At 33.8% G+C, this 17,791-nt stretch overlaps 1 protein-coding gene across 2 annotated transcripts; it reads right to left on the bottom strand.

Moving 5' to 3' along the window:
• Positions 1-616: 616 nt before the first annotated feature.
• LOC147077676 (snRNA-activating protein complex subunit 1-like) lies at positions 617-16,620 on the bottom strand. Of its 2 annotated transcripts, none has more exons than XM_085960623.1 (7): positions 16,301-16,613; positions 12,442-12,591; positions 11,670-12,016; positions 9,478-9,615; positions 7,554-7,670; positions 3,400-3,454; positions 617-2,011 (listed from the first exon to the last, which is right to left on the bottom strand). In XM_085960623.1, the coding sequence occupies exons 2-7, from the start codon at positions 12,585-12,587 to the stop codon at positions 1,780-1,782; spliced, it is 1,035 nt and encodes a 344-aa protein (XP_085816749.1). In that variant the 5' UTR covers positions 12,588-12,591; positions 16,301-16,613; the 3' UTR covers positions 617-1,779. The 2 variants fall into 2 exon arrangements, with proteins under 2 accessions (XP_085816749.1, XP_085816748.1); XM_085960622.1 differs by having other exon boundaries at positions 618-2,011; positions 16,305-16,620.
• Positions 16,621-17,791: the final 1,171 nt, after the last annotated feature.

The raw sequence follows: 17,791 nt of genomic DNA, 5'->3' as shown, positions 1-17,791 counted from the left end.
CGGTAAAGTTTGAAATAAGGAACATTTTGGTATAACTAACTCAATATGTAATTTTTTCGGATTAGTGTCTTCTGCCAGAACAGTGACGATTTATTCATTGCAAAGCCAAAAGTGAGGGAGGATAAGGGACGTTTTGGTGTAAAATGGGTTATTTATTTGATTATTTAGAATGACTTATTTTCAGCATTCCAAAAGTATATAAAGGTGAGTTATTTTGTGATGTCGTTATGACTTTGTAGGGTAAACATATTTGATAAATTCAATTAAAAGTATTTATTCTGAAAAATTGCAATTTTGCTTTACCATCTCGTCATCATAGTTCCTTGTAAATGTCACATATTCTCTAAAACAACTTTTTTCGGGAGACAGTAATAACCGTCGAATTTTGATTCGGCGACGATGGCCGAGTGGCTTATAATGTCGTGGGGAATCCTGGGTCTAGCAAATACACATTGTTTTCAATTTGTGTTTGGAGTCAGTGTGGACCTGATAAGTTGCGCAAATAGCTAACATTCATTTCTCATAAAAACAAATATCTGTTGGTACAAACTTCCACTCTGTGGGGAGGCCCATACATACTATTAGGATCGGACATGGTCAAAAGAAAAAGAATTGTTGGCAAAATGAAAACAATATAATATGTACAACCGATTTTTATTTTGCACAGACCAATAACACTGATTTTTTTTTGCTTTCACTTACATAACGAAAAGTATTTTTAAATGTTCGAGGTTCCTTGATAAAATTTGTATTTCAATCCTTTAGAATTTATAGCATGGTTCTTTGTGAATATTATTACATATTGTTATTTTTGCCATTTGGAAGGTCAACCTCTCCCATTTTTATATTATGTGCTTTTTTTTACACGGTTTTTTTTTTTGCAACGAATTTGCAAAATGATGACTCCTGTGTTTAGGTGGATTAGGTACAATTTGGGTCCGTTGTATGGACATGATTTAGGAGTTATTTATGATGGTTTTAAAATAAAGTTATTTGTTAATTTTACAATAATTGAGTTATTCATGTTGACCGCTGTTTCGGGCTATGAGCCCATCTTTAGAATGACACTATCTAAATGTCAGTGAAAACATGATTTTCAAAAATTTTCTTGGATTAAAAAAAAACCATTTATAATATACCGTGTCTTCTTACAATGTTTTTATTAGCTCGTATTCTTGTTTGTCCAGTACAAATCTTGCAGTCGATTTTTAACTAACTTCCTGACTAGTTAGACATTTGAAACTTTTAGAATATATCAGAACAGGATGCCAATGCATTTTTTAATTTTTTTAGCCATTTTTAAGCAGAATTGAATTCATTTTAAGTAATTCTGTTTTGTAATGAAAGTTATTTCAGAAAAATCCGTAAAAAGTAAAAACTATTATTCATTGCGAAGGGAGTGCTCCTAGCAACTAAATTATTAATATATACGTGCGTTACTATGGAAATCAAAGTGACATTTCAGTATTCTATATTTGTTTGTTTTTTATTTACTTCATATCAAGTACAAGTTTGAGCATATTGAGTACAGAAAATTTAAAAAAGTATATTAAAAGTTCTTTTTATCTTGTAATTACATATTTTTTATAAAAATAAAAAACTTGTTCCAAATTGATATAATAATAAAATGAAAGTAAACTAAACCTATAAATTATTTACTACATTTTATGTTTAAAACTTGTTTACACGGGCTTAGTGCTTATTATTAGTTCTCACACTAATACCACCATGTATCGGTATTAGTGCCAGTAGCGAATACTAAGCACTGTAAACGAGCCCTTAGATAGATGTTAAATCAATTGTTTCGTCTTCATAAACCAGAGTAATGTCTGGCATATCAGTTGATGGAGCCTCCATCGGGTCATCAGGGTTACTATCATCGGCATCATTATTTGTTCCTCTACTGCCCCCGTCTATGTCCGGTAGAATGTATTCCAAGTGATCCATCATCTTGGGTTTGAGTATTATTTTCTTTTTCGGAAATCTGGTTGACTTGGAACAGTGATCGCCACTGAAAAGTATAAAGTGACTAAATTAATCAATACCTTTGAAATGAAAAAGTGAGGAATAGAAACATATCCTGGGCAATTGCATCTATGATAATCTATATATTTACAAAATTATCAAAATGACAGGAAGAACAAAAATTCATCTTTTCATTTATTATTACAACGTTTTAGCTCGTATTCTTATTTGTCCGGTACAAATCTTGCAATCGATTTTTAACTAACTTCCCGACTAGCTAGACATTTGAAACTTTTAGAATATATCAGAACACGATGCCAATGCATTTTTTTTAATACTTTTAGCCATCTTCCAAGTAGAATTGAATTCATTTTCAGTTAATTCTGTTTCGTATGAAAAGTTATTTCGACACCATTATTGGTTGCTAGGAGTCTGGGGTCCTATCAACTAAATTATTAATATATACGTGCGTTACTATGGAAATCAATATGACATGTCAAGTACAAATTTTTTTGATCGTTTAAGCTAGTCAGGTCAAGTTTATATGGTTCAACAGGATTTAAAAACATTGTATATAAAAAGTTCTTTTTATTTTGTAATTATTTTTAATGGAGCTAAAGGATTTTTTTATCTTATCTCTATATTAAAGGATATTTTATGTTGAAAACTTACTTTCCGATAGATGCATACAAAACAAGTGGGTTACCATTCTATTAATGTTTAATTAATTTTTTTGTTCAAAAAGTCATAACTTTCATTTTAAATAATCAATATGTATCTAAGAACATAAAAATATTTTTTTCAATTTGTTTTGTTAAATTAATTACTATATAAAACGTCCATTTTTTTGTATTAAAAGTTCACAAAATGATTTTGGAAAATTTCATGGAGTCTATTCTATTCTAAGCTGGCGTTCACGTCACATCGTTCGCTTACGGAAAGCATTGTGCCATCTATGACTGTTGCAAGTTTTCAATGAGAGGGAATGCAGTGCTGAATGCTGAAGCGGGTGGGAAACCGCACTCCAGCCTATAGAAGACAGACTTTAGTTTTATCATTTTGTAGTTTATACAAAATAACATTAACTGTCAATTCTTGGTGGAAGGACATAATATCACCTACTCGAAATAAAACTAATATAATAGTACTATCTGCATTGATAAGGGCCAGTTTCGTCCACTCAGTTGAAAATGTCCCAAGTGGATATAAACAGAACGCATTACTGTAAGATTTCATAGTTTGGGTGGGAAACAAGGAAAAATGGGAAGGGCACCGAGTGAGACATGGTGATGCATTACGCACGATCCAAATACAATCAGTGATAGCAAGCATAGACAATAATCACATTAGCACCGCCTACTTTAAAAAACTATGTATATGGAGAACTATAGCGAGTTCATTATTCTATTTTCTAAAAAAATAAATATTTAATACCTTTTATCATTAGCAGTCTTTTCGCTTGTCCTTTTTAATACACCTTCTTTATGACCTAGAAAACAATTCACTGTTAGATCACGGATAGGACAACAATGTGACACAGAAACTCTCTTTAGGATAATTATTGTAGACATGGTGAAGTTGTCCACTGTGATATCCAACCTCTTACAAGGAGTGAAACAATAAATAAGAAGGGTAAATTGTCATATTATTTCGTAGACTTATAGAGAAAACATTGATGTGTTATGCGCAGATATCAATTTTTGTCCATGTTTGACTGAATTAAGTTATTATAATATAAAATGCCTGTCATCATAAGAGACGTCCCTATACAAAGTGTCGCCCGTATGTAAGCAGACTTAGAATGCCGTCCCCTTTCATTTTTAGTTTTAAATTGTCCGCAAATTTCTTGGATAACCACATACCTACCTACATATTTTATTATTTATTTTCGGCTACCTTAAACTGACAAATAAACCAAAGAAAAGATCTTTAAATTAACATCATCTACTTAGAGCATTTCCACGAAACCTACTCTCAGACAGTAGTGGTTTTAGGTACATAGAGGTCTGTGTCGCTGGCAGGTTTGGAGGCACCCTTGCGAAAATTTTATCTGTGATGTCACAATATATTATGCCAGGTCAATACAATGATAGTTCACGAGCCTAATACTACAAGGTTCTAAGTGTTCATCCTTGAGAAAACAAACCCAACAATGAAGTAGTATTGTAAGTTGCCCTTAGACTATAGATACATATAGACGCCACCCGTTGCATTGCTAAATGAAGCCGCGTGCCTTGCGTTTGGTTTGTGAGCGAGCGAACGCATTCGTCTACAAATGTTCGAGACCATAGACCATTTCGCTAGTGCTCGCACTAGACGCTCAGAATTAAAATATACTATTTTTTTACGTTATATAGTATTTTTAAGCGGTCAAAATGCAACCATTAGATAAAGATATCCATAATTTAAGTTATTTTAAGGAAACACTAGGTCACTGATATTAAAATATATAATAAAATACAAATAAATTATCACGAACATGTATCAACTTACTTATGAAACGTAATACCATCTTCTTGCTTATCAGTACGGCTACCACATTTTAAGACAACACACAGAACCATCTTTTCTACTTAATTTACCACTGACTTTATGTTTAACACAAAAAATATCAATTTTAGCAACACGAGCTCGCAAGTTACCGACGCTATATGAAGCGTTTCGCCCCGATTTGATGGCGATACTTTTGGAAACTGGCTTGTAGCTAGTAGACCTTTTATCTTACTCTAGCGCGTGTCGCAGAGATTGTAAGGGTGCCGAATACTTTCTCACTCGCACTCATGCATCGTTTTTGTTCAGGCCTTGAAGTTGCCTCATTGTTACTTTTGTTTTGCCAAGGACAAACACTTAGAACCTTGTAGTTCTCCACTCGCGAGTTATGTATGTGGTCAGAATTTTTTATATTGATTTTGTCTCATTGAAATAAACAAGTTAATAAATTTGCTTTACCAGTTTTCCATGAATGTATAATATTATGTTCTTTACGTTTTATAACTTTGTACTTTTTACGACTGATACGCCTCTGCCTGATTTCCTCGCATAAAATTAGATCAAATGATATTCACTTGTATTAATAGATGTATAAATAAATAGATAATACATGTAAAAAAAAATATTTTTAGAATATATTAGATCATTTTCATCCTAGCGCCGGAGTGCAAAGTTATAAAGCACATCGCACCCCCAGTAAAATACTGTAGTAATCCAGAAAATGGCATTTTGCAGGAGAGCCATTTGAAGTTTCAAATATTCTTTGTAAATACAGGAAAAGTCTGAATGTAAAAATTTTTCCTCATTTTTATGGAAAAACATGATCTATTTTCAACTGTATCCATAATTTTTCTCTAAAACATATACAAATAAAGATATTTGAATATTTCTGAGTTACGACAGTATTTTATTAGGATATTTGAAAATTTCATGGTAAAATTTGAATCAACTCAATATTTTCTATGTAAATTTCCCTACCATCACTCTAATAATTTCAACTAATTTGTTGGGCACTGTAAAGGAAGGTTTTCAAAATATTAAGTTATGGTACAATCTTTAAAGATTTATTGAAAAAAAACAAGAAAAATACAATTATTAGTTCAAAACAACAAAAAAATACTTAATTATTTTATTTAATGGGCAAATAAAATTTCTAGATACGATTTTTAATTTTTAAACATCACTTGGAAGAGAAGCAACAAAATCATGATAAAATTCACGATGTTTAGCATTTCAGAGAGAAAGCAAATCCTTCTTTTTAATTGTCGTTATTTTTGGCCGCTCTTGATATGCTTTGGATGAATCGAGACCATCCATCGGTAACGGTTTACCTATTTTCCATTGACGAACATTCAATTTACTACATTCTTCATGATAACTTGTTTTAAAAAAATAATGTATGGATAGTCTCTGTCTACTTTTATAACTTTAATCTTCTGCCACAAAAATTTTTCTCCATTTTCATCCGTGTTGTAATTTTTACCGATTTCATCTGCTAGTTTTTTCTTGTTGTGAAAATTATTTGTTGTCATGGGTTTAACAATGTATGGTTGTCCTGTTTTATAACTTGTTTGTACAATGGTAATCATTTGGCCGGGCACAAATATTGGTCCACTTTTTAGAGCCCTAGTCTTCTGCTGCTCAATTGTAGAATGGACAATATCGCCTTCATTTTGGGTATGCCCGATGACCAAAAACTTATGAGAGATCGTTTTATTTTTTTGTGAATTCCTGATGGCATATAAATACATTGCAGCAATGTATTTATTTTTATTCTACCCGGCACAATTGTCTCTGTAAAAAATAAAAAGCTCAATGTGATGATATTTTTCACATGCAATGTAATCGAGTACACAGCTACCAATTTCATTGGATCTTCATGCAGCTTGACTCTCATCCCACATGTATCAGTTTGCAATATTTTCAGTGATATTATAGACTGTAAGATTGTACATTGCCGACTTCGTTTATAATAGAAAGTTGACACATTTCCGCAAGGAAGTGGTAAAACAGCCTGCAAATCATATACAGCTACATTAATGACGCTGTTTTGGCTATTAGTTCGGGACTCTGCTACGTCTTTGGTCTTTTCATCCCTTGCCTCTTTTTTTCCAGGTTGATGTGTCTCATACTTTTCTTGAAGTTGTTCTTTTTCTTCTGGTGAACAATTATTGTATGGGTCGCATTCAACCCACAAATCTTTTTTAGGCTTAAAGAAGCCAATATTAAATTCGTCATTAAATATGGATGTGTATAATAGTGTTCTTTTCCAAATGGCATATTGCTGTCAGCTTGTTGTTTTTTGTATAACCGATACATTTCAGCAATTGTTAATTTACCATCTAAATACAATCTAGATGTCTGTGCACGCAAATAATGTTACTCGATCACTGGAAAGACTTAATGTGAGTTCTTATATCATTTTTTAAATCATCTTCAATTTTTTTGTGATTGCCATGGTGACCTCTTTGTTCTGGAATTGGCGTTCCGAAAAGAAGATCCCTTGTTTTCCACACAGTGGAGCAGTACCTTTCACTCACCCCAAATGTGTTGATAAAGTATTTTTTGCATACTTCTTGTATTTTACTTCCATTTAATTGAAGTTGATAACAAACATTGTTGCCTCTGCTGCTTCCAGTTTTTTTGTTTGAATACTTTGGAACAATAATATCCATGCAACTAGTGAGAAAATTACGATGTATCTCAAGATCTTACTGTAGTAACAGAGTTACAACAGTATTTTTTTGAAAAATATTGTTTTAGTTTTTTAGAAAGCTTCTTGTAAAATACTGTCGTAACTTAGTTACAACACTATTTTATTATCGATTTAACAGTTTTCGGAAAGTAATGTACTGTATTAAATGCTTTCTCTCTGACAATATTTGAGTTTGAGATATGACAATATTTTATTAAAATAGCAAAAAAAAATACGAATCCAACCACATCCATAACTCGAAAACGCCGATTTCAGACTTACGACAGTATCTTACTGGGGGTGCGACATATTCTACGTGGTAATAAAACTTCTGCATGTCTAACCCAGATAGACTACTGGACATAATCCACACTATTATAGCAAACACTGAATAATTCCTTACCTTCAAAGGGCTTTTCCTTACTGTCATCTATCAAATCGTGTAGGGATTTTATCAGATCTGTTTCAAAATTTTTATCTACATAGTTAAGCTCTTTCGGTGGATTATCTTTACTGCCACCTGTTGAAAATGAATGATAAGTTAGTTACAGCGGAACTCCGAATTATGTGCATTGAATTCACACTTTCCCGCAATTTGCATGTAATTTCTGCAATCGTGTTTCAGTTTAGAATACTTAATACCCAGTTTTACGCTTATATTTCCAACAATTTACGTATGAAATATTCTTAATTTAAATAAAACAAAATTTTATAGTAATAATTCCACTTTTATTGAATTACTGTCGAACTTGGTTATTACGATCACGGAAATAGCGAGATCTCAGATGTAATGAGGAAACATCGTTGACATTTTAGTTTATGATTTTTTCCATACATTTATTCATTTTTATAATGAGCTACCTCTCGGGTATACCGAGCAAAACTGTTCTTAATGTGTCGATCGTTTATAAACAACATTTTCGACCCTAAGCAATAAAATCCGACCGGGCAGACTAATGCCGCCGGGATCGGATTACATTTATGACCCTAGTTAAGTGTCTAAGTACCTAATTGGTGTTTTCGCCAACAACATTGAAGAAGTATCCACGCAGATGCTTGAAATTGCATGGAAAAAATCCAAGCTTTGTGAAGTCAGTAGGTACCTGACAGCCCCGGCCTCTTCTGTAGTTATGAATGCCGTGCTTGTTTCGCGGATTTTTACAATGATTTTCAGATATTTTATGTTCTATGCTTAAATAGAACGTGGCGTGAAAAATATTATATAACGAGTAATGCTTATAACGAGAAAATTCAGCCGGTCCCATCTTTCTCGTAATAACCAAGTTGATAATTTAAGTTAATAAACAGTTTCATTTTACACCGTCGAATGCCTGCTGATAATCATTGAAGCATAATATTATAGGGGTATCAAACTCTGAACTTTTCAATCAGTTGCCTGATGTTAAGAATTTGTTCACGTGTTACTTTGACCATAACAAAACCTGCTTGTTCTATTTGTCGGTCGATGAAATACTTCAGACGTCTGCTGATTATATGTAACAGGATCTTGCTTGCATGTGTTGCACACATCAATAAAATGCGGGCCAAAAAAAGTTGCATGTTGAATAGAAAACCTACTATGGATTAATCAAATACACCGTAATAGAAAAATATTGGGGTCGAGATTTCTCCCTCACTTTTGTTTTTGAATAAAGAACGACTAGGGGATCCAATTTTTTTTGGACTTATCGAACATAATAAACAAGGCACACAATCGCTTGCCAAAACGGAAAGAGCTCTAGGATAATAATATAATATGAAATACATGATTCCATTGCCAAAATAAGCCTTGAATACTAATATAATTAAATTTGACATGTCATGTATCTCATATATTGCCTTATCAATATAAAATGTAGCTATAAATACATGTGGAAACATACTCCCTCATCACTTTTACGTAGGCAACCAAAAGCAATACATTGACCATTACTTTTAAGATGAACAATTATGTAAAACACCGAGAAATGCTTACGTAGGTTTTGTAAATAAAGCAAAACTAGAACGCAAGCCATTATTTTTTTTTATAATAAATAATGGACTTGTTACCAATGCAACCACACATACAATCGTTCAATTCGAAAATCGAACTGCCTTTTCTAATACAGAGGCTTATATAGTTCTTTGGTTCAACCTAAAGATCTTGAATTTTCTTTGAGATGGAGCCTTCTGTAATGTTTTGACATTTTTGTATGAAAAAAAATATTGGTGCAATTCCAAATTAAATTTCGGCTCCGTCTCTATAATAGTAGAAGGTTTTCCCGAATATCTTCGTTTCAACGCTACATGGCAAAATCATCCTAAAAACAATAAAAGAGGATTGTTACCTGGCAGTTTGCATTTAGCATCGTGATAGAATTTGGAGAGTGACGCTAAGTTATGTAATTGGCCTGTACCGGGAGACGCGAGCACTGCTAAATGGTCTAGCCCTACTTTGATGTTCGGGGCAGGAGGCCAGTTGGTGTCTGGAAAGTCAATCAAAAACATGAGTATACAATCAATGGACTAAAATTATCATAATGTGATTATTATTAAAAGAAAGTTTTACGGCATGTGTAAAAAGATACAAATATAGTCGCACTCGGTTATTACGATCACGGATATAGTAAAATCTCGGATGTAACCAGGAAATATTCGTTGACATTTTAGTTTATGATTTTCTCCATACATTTATTCACTTTTATAATGAGCTACTAAAATGTCAATCGTTTAAAAAGATTTTGACCCTAAGCAATAAAATCCAACCGGACAGAATGCCACCGGAATCGGATTACATTCATGACACTAGTTAAGTGTCATAAGTACCTACCTAATTGGTGTTTTCGCCGACAATGTTGAAAAAGTATACACGCATATTATGGTTGAAATTGCATGTAAAAAATCCAAGGTTTGTGAAGTCAATAGGTACCTACCAGCGTTCATTACAATAAACAACTTCTGTTGTAGTTTATGAATGCCATGCTTGTTTCGGGGGAAAAATTCTAATTGTGTATTTTTGTTTGAAATGCGACTTTTTCTGTTATGTGACCGCTCATTTAAAAATACCTATTCTCTGATATAACGAGTAACAGTGGCGAAGGGCGGAGGTAGGCTATTAAGATTCGCTATAAATAGTGCACACTAAACTTTTTTAGTCATATGTATTTGTTTTTATTGAACTAAGACTACAATTTACAGATGGTGTTAGTTACTTTTTAAAAATCAATTAAACCATGCCTAAACGAAACCATAATAGATTTGGTCTAATTTGGGCAATACGACAAAATTGTGCACACTTTTTCATTCATAGTTATTCGTTTTCGTTGGATTAAATATACATATTACACATATTGTTGGTTAATTTTTTTAATTCATTAAACCCTGACTAAACCAAACTATAATAAATAAAAAATATTATTCTATTTACAAAATATTCAAAGTTATGTATGATTTAATTGCATACTTTATTTTTTTTTATTAAAACCGATTTATTAAAACCGCATACGTTGCATAGTATACTGAGTGAAAGTAGAGTGTACATATACGCTTATTTTCTATATCCGGCACTGCGCGCATGGAATTGTAGAGCGTGTTAACACGCACGGCTGTTAAAGAATAATATAATATTATGAATATATCCGTGGATGGCGCAAATATATTGATAAATGGAAAAACATCAATTCTCAGGGAAAGTGTTTGTACGTTTGGGTTTCTGTTGTAAATCAGATTGTATGTTTTTGGATTGTTCATGTTAATAACAATAAAGTTGTGAATTTTGCATCATGTTTCAAGCCTTATTTTGCATAATGCATGTACAGTCGAACTTGGTTATTACGAGGAAGATGGGACGGACTGAATTTGCTTGTTATAAGCGTTACTCGTCAGTGGCGAAGGGTGGAGGTAGGCTGTTAAGATCCGCCATAAACAGTGCACATTAAACTTTTTCAGACATACATATTTGTTTTCATTGAAATAAGACTACAATTTACAGATAGTGTTGGTTAGTTTTTAAAATTCAATTAAACCATTAGAAACCAAGCCATAATAGATAATAGTCAAAAAATACTTGTCTATCTATAAAATATCTAAAATTATGCCATTAAATCATACATAATTTTGGATATTTTATAGATAGAATAATATATTCTATCTATTATGGTTTGGTTTAGGCAGGGCTTAATTAATTTAAAAAAACCAACCAACATCATGTGTAATATGTATTCTTAATTCAACGAAAAGAAATAAGTATGAATAAAAAATTGTGCACTATTTTGTCAGAAAGCCCATAGCATACCAAAACTATTATGGTTTGGTTAGGCAAGGTTTAATTGATTTTTAAAAACTAACCAACACCATCTGTAAATTAATTGTAGTCTGTTCAATAATAACAAAAACATATGACTGACAAAGTTTAGTGTGCACTATTTATGTGAGATCTTAACATCCTACCTCCACCCCTTGCCACAGCTCTGTAATACATATTACCCGTCCCGTTCAACCAAAAACTGTCATCAAGAGTGACATATATGATACAACTCACCTTCCAAATACTTCCTATAACTTTTTTCTATGCCGTATTCTCTTTTGGTCATGACATACCGAAACACTCCATCTCGCATGAGCGAACAGAAGACATATAACGCCTCGGTGGTGTCTGGCAAGGTATCCTTCAACACTTCATACAGCCGCTTTAGGCTTTCAGCAGAAGCCGGCACAATGCGAATGTTGGGAAGTTTTCCGATCGGTTGGCAAAGACGCAGAGAGTGAGCGAGATAAACTGCAGCTATCTGATGGTACAAATTGGCCGAATCAAGAAGAATGTATTCACCGACGATTCCCATTATCTCTTCAGAAAATTCACATAGTTCAGATAATGACTGTCTCCCTCTGAAAGTACGATAGTAACAAATACATTTGGAATGTCAATCAAACAAAATTTATGATAATTTATTTTGTTATTAACACATGTTATCCTGTGGTATTTCGAATGTCGAAGTACATTAATGCATTTTCTGCGCCTACATCGATGTAGCTTAAGGTGACCGCATTTCAACATCCCCCATACAGACTACATCTCCAAACCCTACTTATCAGAACTCACTATATTGTAGTAGCCTTTGGCGGGTACATTCCCACGCTAGGGAATGCTGTACTTTATATTATTAAAACACATCGGTTAAATTATTAGTAAACCGGTATTTACTTTTTTACCGATAATTTTACATACCCTAATACAGAGTGAACAAAAAGACCCTGTTTTAAAAAGTTATACAACTCATCCTTATGTAAGATAGTGATATATTATTACTTACGAGAAGATTAACTCGAACTTCATCTGTCGCCAAACTTTGGCAAAAGCGGAGAACTTTAGTGAATTTTCTTTAGAGAATGCTTCGATAATATCTTTGCAATCATCGCGAAAGCCATTTGCTATATAGTATGTGGTCGGGTGAGACATTTTCCTAAAAAAAGTAATGCATTTTATAAATCTATTCCATAGCTTAATCCAGTGATTCCCATCTTTTTTGATTGGCGGAACCCCTATTTGGCTGACACATATTACCAGTGACGTCCCGTGGGGGTAGGCAGATTGAGCATCACTTGGGGGCGGCAGTTACTCGAAGGGCAGCAAATCGAGGAGAATCATTTGATATGTATTATGTAGACATACTTAGCTACATACATTTAGTAATAACGAAAATGTCTTTACATTAAAAAAATCACTAGTTGGAAACAAAACGTATTAATTAACATAAGTTTTACAATAACTGTTTTTCGTCGTATTCGCGATGTCTAGTTTACTTATGTTGCCCTTCGACGTCCTTGGTAACCAGAAACGATCTGATTTATACAGTACGCACGGAAATTGCATTGGCCGCAGCACTCGAAATGGAGAATTTTACGAACCGGAGCGCTCGGTAATTTTATGAAAATATTAACATAGTTATCTAATTTTATGTGTTTTATAAAACATGAGTGTGTGATTTTTTGTTATATTATGGCCATTCTAGCTCAAATGGTAAAATTTTTGTTGCCGATTTTACGACCCGGAACGGCGCTCCGGTGCGTTCCAGTCCATTTCGAGCCCTGATTGGCCGTCGAAACTGAAGATGCACCCCCTCTTACAGAGTGTCCCACCTACCGCTCTTCGTCCACGATTAAATTTTGTTTTCAGTGGTACCTATATATTTTGTTAGTAATGTATCCATACAACACATTTCTTAGATATTGGAGTCATGAAAGGATGATAAAAAATACTGTATAAAAAAGGGGCGGCATTTTGGCGCTGCCTAGGAGCGGCATCTAGTCTAGGGACGTCCCTGCATATTACGGCCTAGAATGATAATTTATAAAATGGCCGTTCTAAGCAATAGGCAGACTAAAAACACCGCTTCACACAATTTTAGTCTCAAATGTTACCAATCTATATTCATTACCTAGGTACTGCAGTTTCCGTGATTCTATCTAAAAGAGAATATGCATAAAAAATGTTTATAATCATGATTTATACCTCTATACATATACACACGATATTAGAGCCGTAGACAAAAAAATTGTAATCTTCGAGACGCCCTCTTAGAATGTCTTGCCTTAAGCAATGCACAACCAGCCTACTGGCACGGTAGGGTTAGTAAACAATAATTAGTAGGTACCTACGTGTTAAAGTTAAATAATATATTATAACCTCAGAGTAATAATATAAAGAGAGTGGCTATTGTTCGGCAAAATTTCTTGCCTATAACGTACAGTAGAACCTCAATTTTATTAATATTAACTCAACTATGAAACGTTACACATAACAAATATTTAGTTCAGCCGTAGAAATTCTATCTTACTCTAATCCATATTGCGGAGATAATATAAGCGTACCAAATGCTTTCTCACTCAAACTTATGGTTTGTTTTTGTTCAGGCCATGATCATAACAGTTTTTAATACAACTGAATCCTTCAATATTTGTTCCTTCATATCTCTATGTATGTGTGCCTCATGGGACACTCGTAATTTTTATCTACAGACTTTTTTATGATTTAGAAGCTTTGCAGTTGCTTATAATGAGTTTTCATAGTATTATCAACGTTTTTTTTTTTTTTTTGAATTATTAATAACCATGTCCTTGCTTTTTCGTACAAGGTGGTTGTTAGTAATTTTGAACAATCACAAACACCTAGGCTTTGAGAAAATCACATAAATTTTTGTGTCCTCATCGGGAATCGAACGCAGAACTCTCGGGTGGAAGGCCAGCGCCTTACGCACTGCACCACGAGAGCCGCCCTACTATTAATTATTAACGTTGTTACTTAAGTTTTTCAAACACTTTCCAAATTTGAACCCATTGTTGCTATAAGATAATAAAAGTTAGTATTCCTAAGTGGCACTTTAGATATACAGTCGAACTTGGTTATTACGATCACAGAAATAGCGAGATCTCGGCTGTAATGAGGAAACATTCGTTGACATTTTAGTTTATGATTTTCTCCATACATTTAGTCACCTTTATAACGAGTTACTTCTCGGGTATACCGAGCAAAACTGTTAATGTGTCGATCGTTTAAAAACAACATTATCGACCATAAGCAATAAAATCCAACCGGGCAGTTAACTAGACCCATGCCGCCGGGATTGGATTACGTTTATGACACTAGTTAAGTGTTTAGTACCTAATTGGTGTTTTTACTGACAACATTGAAAAAGTATCCACGCATATGGTTGAAATTGCATGTAAAAAAATCCAAGCTTTGTGAAGTCAGTAGGTACCTACCAGCGCCGGCGGCTCAGCACTTCATTACAATAAACAACTTCTTTCGTAGTTTATGAATGCCATGCTTGTTTCGGGGATTTTTACGATGGTTTTCAGACATTTTATGTTCTATGCTTAAATAGAACGTGGTGCGAAAAATGCTATATAACGAGTAATGCTTATAACGAGCAAATTCAGTAGGTCCCATCTTCCTCGGAATAACCAAGTTTGACTGTATACTCTTGATAAAGTGATTCTTGGTCAGGAAATGGTGTGCACCACTGGTTTTGATTATTTAGAATGTCATCTTCAGTGTCCAAAATGTGCGTTTGCAAAAATCATTCTGTGGTGCATATACAACGGTTTTTTGGTGGAATAGTTAGCAAAAAAATATGACATTCTTATTTTCAAATCGCACTCCTGTAAAGTTGAAAATCGTCACTAGCCGAAGTACCCCTCATTGCTTCGGTGTGATTAATAGTACCTATACAACATTTCATTTTAGGTTTTAGATATCATGTCTGAAGAATCTGCACACTTAATGTGCCGCAGATGCCGTCATGAGATTTTATAACTTTCTTTTTAGACCAAACCAAACCTGACCTAACCTAACCTACCCCAACCTAATATAATCTCAGTTTGTGATAATGATGCATCAAAATGTATGAAAATTTTAAATTAACAATAATTATTGAATCGAAAAGCTGATGCGCCGACAGAAAAAGGTATTTACACCCGATCCTCTTTTTGCAAAGGAGATACGTTCCAAAGACTACCATGCAAAACAAATCCGTGTAAAAAAAGATAAGGTGCTCATACAAAAATGATAGATAGGTTCCATTACTTAAATCAACTCAAAATATGAAATTCTTGAACTCAAAAATAAATTGCATTTATTTATTATTTGTATATTTACATAAAAATACATAGTTTTAGATTTAAATTAAATTTAGCAGAGAGAAATATATTCATTCAGTGTCGCTACTTGACAATAAACGTGCCCGTTTACCTCTGTTTTTCGCTAGCGAAAATTAACTCTCATCGCTGGAAATATTTAAAGACGCTGACGTCGAAGCACGCGGCGCGTCTCTCGTATCGAACCCGAAGTGACTGACTAGTGGCGCCATGTATGTACATAATGTATATCTGGGCGGCATCCGGTGACCACATACGTATGCACCAGACAGTGGCTTGCGGTCCATATGTGATAAACAAACACGTATTTTTATTCTTTTTAGTTTTTTTTAAACCGTGTTAAAGCAAAAAAATTAGTTTAAATAAAAAATAATCACTAATGCATCTTGTGCAAGACACAGAGATGGCTCTGAAACCTCTCTGAAATAAACCTAAATATTCCCTTTGATATAATATTATTATACAAAAGTTTTGCCGTTGCTTATAATGCTTTGAAACTTATTTACTAAATATTACCTACGTTGTTACTTGAAGTTTTTCATTCGGAAACTATTTAATGACACTCAAAACCAATACAGCTCTATCATAATATTATCGTATCTACGTCAATTAACAAGACATATGTATTTGGTTATTTCAGAAATATTATAATACAGCACTTGTGCTTGTAATAATTTCAGTTTTTGTTAAAATTAATAGTTAATATTGTCATGTTTGACGTAAAGAACTGTCAAAATAAACAATGCTGTCCATAGACTATGCTGTCAAACTTGACGTTTCTTGCCACCATGGCCCATAGATTATAATTTGGCCACAGAGCAGTGCTGCCATCATTCCTAATGTAATAATTTATTAATTTATGAAAAAAAACCTTTATAACCTATATGGAACATTTTCCTTCTTGGACATCAAAAATTATAAAATTTCCGGCATAATTGATGTCAAATTATAATACAACTTACTATTTTACACGTAAAGTCTATAATAGACTTTGTGCATAAATAAATAATTAGGTATCGAAAAACTTTTTCCTAGAAATGGCTTATTTTAATATTAAACTCGTACATTGTAAAAGTAAAAGAGATTACTATTGCTAGCCATATAATGAAAGGAGTTTTCCCTACCAATAAAACTCTTATTAGTATTGTTGACTCTGAAGTCCCTTGAGATGTTGATCGTATTTTTTGCCTTGTGTTCTTCTGTGCTGGCCCCTTTTAACCCCTTTTCTTCTCGATTATTTATCTCCCTGGTTGCTTATCTTGTTTAGCAGGCTGGCAGGACTGACGCTTCTATCGTAGCGTCATTTGTCTTTGGTTATTCAATTTGATATGTCTCAAGGAAACCAGGTAGGTGTTCTCTGGACTTCAGAGTCAACAAGAATAATAAGAGTTTTAATGGTAGGTAAAACTCCTTTCATTAATCGCTATTGACTCTGAAGTCCCTTGAGATATCTATTTGTTATCACCTGGTAAAGCAAGATAGATCCTGCAAGATAGGGTGAATGAACCTAACATGAGAATTAGGTACAATATCTCCTTGCTTTTAGGCTCAGTGCACCGGGTTGAACAGAGAGGTCAACATATTTTATTCCCCCGCTGTAGAAGTCTGTGTGTCTATCGGTCTCTGGTAAAATGTTTTAAAAGTAGCTTCTTGGCGCCAATTACCTCTCTGCAGGATGCCATCTATGCGGTAATTCTCTAACCAATTTAGAGAGGCGACTGCTGATCGAGTACTGCCTGGTGATTCCTGTACCCCTGCATCAGCGAGTACTGACTTCACCCAATTTCCGATGACTGCTCGAGTCGCAGGTTTTGGCCTCTTGACAAGATAAATAATGCCGGAATATTACCACCCTCTTCTCTTCTCTCATTGGAAACGCAGATAAATTTTCGTAGCCAAAATACTGGATCGATGTTTTGGCAACTGGAAGCGCTTAATTTCCATCCAGATTGTCGGTGCCTTGATGTGTCTGTCTCGGAACCAAACACTGGCCATAGAATTATATGT

The sequence above is a fragment of the Rhyacophila brunnea genome, unplaced genomic scaffold (assembly GCF_057557595.1).
Source record: "Rhyacophila brunnea isolate RB1 unplaced genomic scaffold, BYU_Rbru_1.0 scaffold_12, whole genome shotgun sequence".
In the NCBI taxonomy this organism is placed as follows: Eukaryota; Metazoa; Arthropoda; class Insecta; order Trichoptera; family Rhyacophilidae; genus Rhyacophila; species Rhyacophila brunnea.
The sequence above is the reverse complement of the archived record's forward strand: the minus strand, read 5'-3'. Positions and strand labels throughout refer to the sequence as shown.